The 7,827-nt window shown below is 56.7% G+C and overlaps 1 protein-coding gene across 7 annotated transcripts in view; it reads left to right on the forward strand.

Annotated features, from left to right (window-relative positions):
* Nucleotides 1–7,827, forward strand: part of CROCC (ciliary rootlet coiled-coil, rootletin) — a 62,797-nt gene that overhangs the window by 24,580 nt on the left and 30,390 nt on the right. For all 7 annotated transcript variants that reach the window (XM_032300548.1, XM_032300550.1, XM_032300554.1 and 4 more), the window contains 6 exons: nt 185–421; nt 1,482–1,578; nt 2,517–2,600; nt 3,026–3,259; nt 3,995–4,194; nt 6,938–7,120. In XM_032300548.1, coding sequence (XP_032156439.1) covers nt 185–421; nt 1,482–1,578; nt 2,517–2,600; nt 3,026–3,259; nt 3,995–4,194; nt 6,938–7,120 — 1,035 coding nt within the window. The remainder of the gene's footprint in view (nt 1–184; nt 422–1,481; nt 1,579–2,516; nt 2,601–3,025; nt 3,260–3,994; nt 4,195–6,937; nt 7,121–7,827) is intronic.

Genomic DNA, 7,827 nt, shown 5'->3' on the forward strand with positions numbered 1-7,827 from the left:
GAGATGGGGTTTCACCATGTTGGCCAGGCTGGTCTTGAACTCCTGACTCAGGTGATCTGCCTCCCTTGGCCTCCCAAAGTGCTGGGATTATAGGTGTGAGCCACCACACCTGGCCCCAGTGTAGTTTTAATTTGCAGTCGGGAGCCAGCCCCATTCCATCCCCATCCTGTGCTCTCTCCCTAAGGGACCTGCTGCAGCTGGGAGGGGAGCTGGCCCGGACATCACGAGCTGTCCAGGAGGCAGGCCTGGGACTGAGCACCGGGCTGCAGCTGGCGGAGAGCCGGGCGGAAGCAGCCCTGGAGAAGCAGGCCCTGCTGCAGGCCCAGCTGGAGGAGCAACTACGGGACAAGGTGCTCCGTGAGAAGGACCTGGCCCAGCAGCAGATGCAAAGTGACCTGGACAAGGCTGACCTCAGTGCCAGGTGGGTGCCTGGCGGGTGCCACTCGAGGCAGGCTCTCCTGAGAAGATAAAACTAGAGACCTGGGGAGAAGGAAGCATGTGTTCACCAGGAGCAGGGCCTTCCTCTGTGAGCTCAGCTAGTCTTCCCAGGGACCCCACTGAGGTTCCAAAGGCACTTGCCCCGTGTATATTATAAACAGCTTAGCCTCTGATAACAGAGCTTGTGGCAGTGTGCAGTGGCTCACTGTAATCCCAGAACTTTGGGAGGCCGAGGTGGGTGGATCACCTGAGGTCAGGAGCTTGAGACCAGTGTGGGCAACAGGTGAAACCCTGTCTCTATTAAAAATACAGAATTAGCCAGGCGTGATGGTGCGTGTCTATAATCCTAACTATGAGGGAGGCTGAGGCAGGAGACTTGCTTGAACCCAGGATGCAGAGGTTGCAGTGAGCTGAGATCATGTCACTGCACTCCAGTCTGGATGGCAGAGCAGGACTCCATCTCAAAAAAAAAAAAAAAAAAAAGGCCGGGCTTAGTGGCTCACACCTGTAATCCAAGCACTTTGGAGGCCAAGGCGGGCGGATCACCTGAGGTCGGGAGTTCAAGACCAGCCTGACCAACATGGTGAAACCCCGTCTTTAAAAAATACAAAACATTAGCTGGGCATGGTGGCACATGCCTGTAATCCCAGCTACTCAGGAGGCTGAGGCAGGAGAATTGCCTGAACCCGGGAGGCGGAGGTTGCGGTGAGCCGAGATCGAGCCATTGCACTCCAGCCTGGGTAACATGAGTGAAACTCTGTCTCAAAAAAAAAAAAAAAAGAACTTGTGCCCATTACTCCTGCCACCTAGACACGTCCTCAAGTGCTTTGCCATGAAATAAAGCTGGTGGGAACCTTATTCCCATTTCACAGATGAGAAGTGTGAGGCCTGGAGAGGAGACAGAGTTGCCTGAGGTCACACAGCCAGGGAGGTGGATGTTAGGATCCCTGCCTCGGGTTTGGAGAAGCATGGTGGACACAGAGCTGGGGGATTTGAGAGGCAGGGGTGGTCCCCATTCACCTATGTTGCTCCCCCAACTCCAGAGTGACAGAGCTGGCCCTGGCAGTGGAGCGTCTTCAGAAGCAGAATCTGGAGAAGGATCAGGTCAACAAGGACCTCACTGAGAAGCTTGAGGCACTGGTGAGATGCAGCTGCCCCTGAGAGGTGGCAGGGTGGGATGGGGGACCGGCCAGACCCACGGACACAGGCTTAGGGCTGGGCCCCTTGGGCCACCCCCAGCATCCCACATCACACTCAGGTTCAGCCCTCACAGGTGTGCAGGCTTCGTGGTAAGCACACTCACCTCCGCTAGGTGTGGTGGCTTGCGCTTGTAATCCCAGCACTTTGGGAGGCCAAGGTGGGAGGACCACAAGGTCAGGAGTTCGAGACCAGCCTGACCAACATGGTGAAACCCTGTCTCTACTAAAAATACAAAAATTAGTCGGGTGTGGTGGCGGGTACCTGTAATCCCAGATACTCAGGAGGCTGAGGCAGAATTGTTTGCACCTGGGGGGCAGAAGTTGCAGTGAGCCAAGATCACGCCACTGCACTCCAGCCTGGGTGGCAGATCAAAACTCTGTCTCAAAAGAAAAAAAAAGCACACTCACCTCCTCCATCCCATTTCATCCTCTCAGCGGCCCTGCAGCATAATCCTCATGGCACAGATGGGGAAGCTAAGGCCCAAGAGGGGACATGCTTGTCCAGTCTGAGAGGCAGTAAGCGGGGGAGTTGGGACTTGAACTCCTGCCTGTGCTCTCCAGGTCCAGATGCTGCCTCTGGCAAGCCAGCTGTGCCCCCACCCGTGGGACACTCACTCCTCCAGGGTATGGCCTGGCGTGGGTTCTAGGTCTGGCTCTCCTCCAATAGTCTGTGTGACCTGGGGCAGGACACAGCTCTTCTCTGGGCCTGGTCTGTTCAGTGAGGGCCTGGGGCCTGCTGTGGGGTCCACCAGCTGGCTGGCCTATGGGCATAGCTTCAGAGGCCACCTGGTCAGTGGCCAGCCAGGGAGCAAGGGGAAGGGGAGGTTTCAGACTAAGACGGAACCCCGACCACCCTCTGTCTCCCTACCCACACTCCAGGAATCCCTGCGGCTACAGGAGCAGGCGGCCCTGGAGACAGAGGATGGAGAGGGGCTGCAGCAGACCCTAAGGGACCTGGCACAGGTGTGAGCCCAGAGAGGTGGGAAGACAGTGCCCTGCCAGGCAGTCCCGGGCCTCCTGCCAAGCCTTCCGGCGGCCTGGGACTGAATTGCAAATGGGTGGGTGCCTGGGACCCAGGCTGTAGCTGCTCAGCACCCCTCCTAGGTCACCCGGCCTCTGCCCTGGGAAGCCCCCAGTTTCAGAGGGGAGGCACTTTTCCGGCCCACCTGTGAGCAACACCAAATGATGTCTTCGCAATAAATGAGAGGCCTCAGTGGCAATCTGAGGACTGAGCTAGTGAAGGAGGTGAAATCAGGAAGGCTTCTTGTAGCAGGGAGCATTTGGGATGAGGCGGCCCCCAGCCCTGCCTGGGTGTCTTTGCCCAGCTAACTCCGCGGTTCCTACCCTGCGGCTCCCCGCCTCCTTCTCCCTCCCTCCCCTACCCTCAGGCCGTCCTGTCGGATGCTGAGAGCGGCGTCCACCTGAGCGGCTCCGAGCGCACCGCGGACGCATCCGATGGCAGCCTGCGGGGGCTCTCGGGGCAGCGGACCCCGTCCCCACCGCGGCGCTCCTCGCCGGGCCGCGGCCGTTCGCCCCGCCGAGGCCCGTCCCCGGCCTTCTCAGACTCCTCCACGCTCGCCCTGATCCACTCTGCTCTGCACAAGCGCCAGCTGCAGGTGCAGGTAGGAAGGGGCTTGAGCGTTCAGGGCTCAGCCAGAGGCCCCGGGGGAGGGGCTCACGCACTCCGGGTTGGGGCGGAGGCAAGGGCAGGTCTGGGGCCAGGGTCAGGGGGAGGAGTCTCAGTGCCCTGGGGTACAGCTAGAGCCCAGAGAGATAGTGACTGAGGGTGTCAGGACCCCCACGGAGGTGGCCGAGAGCTCTGCGGCGAATCTCAGCCCAGAAGTGGGGGTGCTTGGGGGTAGGTGTTTGGGCAGCTGGTGGAGGCAGGAGCAGTGTTAGGGTCCTGGTAGAGGGGGATAGGTCCCTGGTCATACAGAGCCAGGACCCTGGGAAAAGGTCTAGCAAGGGGAATCAGAGCCTAGGATGAGAGGAGCTTGGGAACTAGGGGCAGAGCCAGGGTAGGGAGGAGACTGAGGGTGGAGCCAGGATGCAAGGGGGAGGAGCCTGAGGGCCCTGGAGGTGGGGTCAGAGCCAAGGAGACTAGTGTGCTTAGGGGTTTGTCTGGCATCGGAGTTGTCAGGGACCCCGGGGAGGTGAGGGCTCAGAGGGTGGTGCGGGCACAGAGTAGGGGAGTGGAAGCCTGGCTCTCAGGCCTAGGGTTCTATCCTGTCCCAGGCCAGGGCCAGGTTCTGGACCCCGCCTAGCGTAGGCATGAGTATCCCTAGAACCAGAAGAGAATAGGTGGGCTCTGGAGGTGTCCCAGGGCTCCCCTAGACTCTGTGATCCCCACACCCCAGGACATGCGGGGGCGCTATGAAGCAAGTCAGGACCTGCTGGGCACCCTGCGGAAGCAGCTTAGCGACACTGAGGGGGAGCGGCGCGCCCTAGAGGAACAGCTACAGCGCCTGCGCGACAAGACCGACGGCGCCATGCAGGCCCACGAGGACGCCCAGCGCGAGGTGCAGCGGCTGCGGAGCGCCAATGAGCTCCTGAGCAGGTGCTGCGGAGGTCTGAGCTGGCGGTGCTGAAGAATAAGTCAGTGTCTGGGCATAACGCCAGTCAAGCCTTATGCGTGTGGCTCTGAACTGATATGGTCGCCACTAGCTGCATGTGCCCAGAAACATTTATTTGTTATTATTCATTTTTGTTTTGTTTTGTTTTGAATCACATCTCGCTCTGTTGCCCAGGCTGGAGCTCAGTGGCTCCATCACAGCTCACAGTAGCCTGGAACTCCCAGACTCAAGCGATCCTCCCACCTTTACCCCCCAACTGCCACTAGTTGGGGGCCAGGGCCTGGGCCTGGCCTGGGAAAGGATATGGGAATGAAGCCCGAGAGTCAGGTTTTCCCTCCCTTCTCTGTGCCCTCACCACCCTGTGATCCCTCACCTCCCTGGATTCCTGGGCAACTCTGATCTCAGCCTCCAGGATGCCAGACAAACCCCAACATTTTAAAGTTTTTTGTAGAGATGGTGGTCTCATGATGTTGCCCATGCTGGTCTTGAACTCCTGGCTTCAAATGATCCTCCCACCTTAGCCTCCCAAAGTGTTGGGATTACAGGCATAAGCCACTGTGCCTGGCTCTATTAAAATCTAAAAAAATTTTTTTAAAGTAAAAATTCAGGCTGGGCGCTGTGGCTCATGCCTGTAATCCTAACACTTTGGGAGGCCAAGGTTGGCGGATCACTTGAGGTCAGAAGTTCAAGACCAGCCTGGGCAACATGGTGAAACCGTGTCTCTACTAAAATTACAAAAATTAGCCAGGTGTGGTGGCATGTGTCTGTAATCCCAGCTACTTGGGAGGCTGAGGTGGGAGAATCACTGGAACCCTGGAGGTGGAGATTGCAATGAGCCAAGATGGCGCCACTGCACTCCAGGCTGGGCGACGGAGCAAGACTTCGTCTCAAAAAAAAAGAAAAAAAAAAGTGGGGCGCGGTGTCTCACACCTGTAATGCCAGCACTTTGGGAGGCCAAAGTGGGTGGATCACAAGGTCAGGAGTTTGAGACAACCTGGCCAATATGGTGAAACCCTGTCTCTACTAAAAATACAAAAATTAGCTGGGCGTGGTGGTGGGCGCCTGTAGTCCCAGCTGCTAGGGGGTGCAACCTTAGTTCACTGCAACCTCCACCTCCTAGGCTTAAGTGATCCTCCCGCCTCAGCCTCCTGAGTAGCTGGGACTACAGGCACACCACCATGCCTGGCGACTTCTTCTGTTTCTTGTAGAGATGGGGTTTCACCATGTTGCCCAGGCTGATGTCTAACTCCTGAGCTCAAATGATCCTCCCGCCTCAGCATCCTAAAGGGCTGGGATTATAGGTGTGAGCCATCTGGCAAGACACTGAAGATTTTTAAGACAAGAAATTGTCCTCCACTTCTTTTTTTTTTTAGATGAAGTTTCAATCTTGTTACGCAGGCTGGAGTGCTATGGCATGATCTTGGCTCACTGCAACCTCCACCTCTTGGGTTCAAGCAATTCTCCTGCCTCAGCCTCTCTGGTAGCTGGGATTACCAGCACCCGCCACCACGCCTGGCTAATTTTTATATTTTTTGAGATGGAATTTCACTCTCGTTGCTCAGGCTGGGGTGCAATGGTGTGATCTCAGCTCGCTGAGACCTCTGCCTACCGGGTTCAAGCGATTATCCTGCCTCAGCCATCCAAGTAGCTGGGATTGCAGGCATGCGCCACTATACCCGGCTAATTTTGTATTTTTAGTAGAGATGGGGATTTCTCCATATTGGTCAGACCAGTCTCGAGCTCCCGACCTCAGGTAATCTGCCTGCCTTGTCCTCCCAAAGTGCCGGGATTACAGGCGTGAGCCACCGCCCCTGGCTTAGGAAAATATCTTTTTAAGTAGTTGTGTTCAACGAACATCCCATTTTGTATTCTGCTATTTTTACTTAATAGCATGTTGTTGGCTGGGTGTGGTGGCTCACGCCTCTAATCCCAGCACTTTGGGAGGCCAAGGCAGGTGGATCACTTGAAGTCAGGAGTTTGAGACCAGCCTGGCCAACATGGTGAAACCCCATCTCTAACTAAAAATGCAAAAACTAGCTGGGCATGGTGGTGGGTGCCTGTAATCCCAGCTACTCGGGAGGCTGAGGCGGGAGAATCGTTTGAACCCTGGAGGTGAAGGTTGCAGTGAACGGAGATCATGTCATTGCACTCCAGCCTGGGTGACAGAGTGAGACTCCATCTAAAAAAAAAAATTACCTCGTGAAGTTTTTTCGAACCTACCGCCAGTGGGGAAAGTGGCAGCTTGTGGCAGGTCTTTGGGGTCCCAGTTCTTGCCTTCTCCTTCCCCTGCCATGGCCACCATGTGCCTATGCAGCAGGAAGCTGTGGGATCTGCAGACTCAGCTCTGCTGGGCTTCCCAGAATTGAGGGGCATGGGGTGTTGTAGGGGGCATTTCCTGCTCACATGGCCTAGCAGAGCTGTCAGCACACTTGCCCATGTGTCCCAGGAGCCCAGCCTGGCCTCTTCTACCAGGCAGGGTGCTTTGAAGACAGTGCCAGCACCTCCATCCATTCCACTGGGCTTCCCAGTGAGCGAGCTGGGGAGGAGGACGGCCAGATTCTTCTGCTAGAGGGTGTGAGTGAAATGAGTCAGCCATGGGCAGGGTCAGGGAAGGCTTCCTGGAGGCAGGTGCCTTGGAAGATGGGAGGATGTAGCTCATGACTAGGAGAGCAACCTTCAGAGAGCAGCCCCAGCATCCCCTCTGCTCCTCCTCCCCTTGTCCTGAAGGGAGAAGAGCAACCTGACCCACAGCCTGCAGGTGGCCCAGCAGCAGGCTGAGGAGCTACGGCAGGAGCGGGAGAAGCTGCAGGCCACCCAGGAGGAGCTGCGGCGCCAGCGGGACCGGCTGGAGGAAGAGCAGGAGGACGCGGCGCAGGATGGCGCGCGGGTGCGCCGGGAGCTTGAGCGCAGGTGAGCAGCATCCCACTGCTCTGCCAGGGCCCTTCAAACGTGCCTCAGGTCCCCTGACAGTGCCCCGGGGTGGGGGGAAGAGAGCACCCACTGGGTCCTGGGCCTCCTACCATCTCCACCCCTCTGATGTTGGGTTTTCTAACCAGACCCATATCAGGAAATTGGGGCCCAAGGAGGTGTAGTCACTTACCTGGGATCACAGAACTAGTGAAAGGTCTTGGATGATAATAACAACAATAATTAAAATAACAGTAGTAACATTAATAATAGTATTATTATTTTTTTGAGATGGAGTTTTGCTCTTGTTGCCCAGGCTGTAGTGCAATGGCACGATCTTGGCTCACTGCAACCTCCGCCTCCCAGATTCAAGCGATTCTCCTGCCTCAGCTTCCCAAGTAGGTGGGATTACAGGCATGTGCCAACATGCCTGGCTAATTTTGTATTTTTAGTAGAGATGGGGTTTCTCCATGTTGAACAGGCTGGTCTCGAACTCCTGACCTCAGGTGATCCGTCCACCTCATCGTCCCAAAGTGCTGGGATTACAGACATGAGCCACCATGTCCCGCTAATGATAGTATTTTTAAAATTTAGGTATGATAGGCCGGGCGCGGTGGCTCACGCCTGTAATCCCAGCACTTTGGGAGGCCGAGGCGGGTGGATCACGAGGTCAAGAGATCGAGACCATCCTGGTCAACATGGTGAAACCC

This window comes from Sapajus apella, unplaced genomic scaffold (genome assembly GCF_009761245.1).
Source record: "Sapajus apella isolate SASKATOON/1434 unplaced genomic scaffold, GSC_monkey_1.0 scaffold43, whole genome shotgun sequence".
NCBI lineage: Eukaryota > Metazoa > Chordata > Mammalia > Primates > Cebidae > Sapajus > Sapajus apella.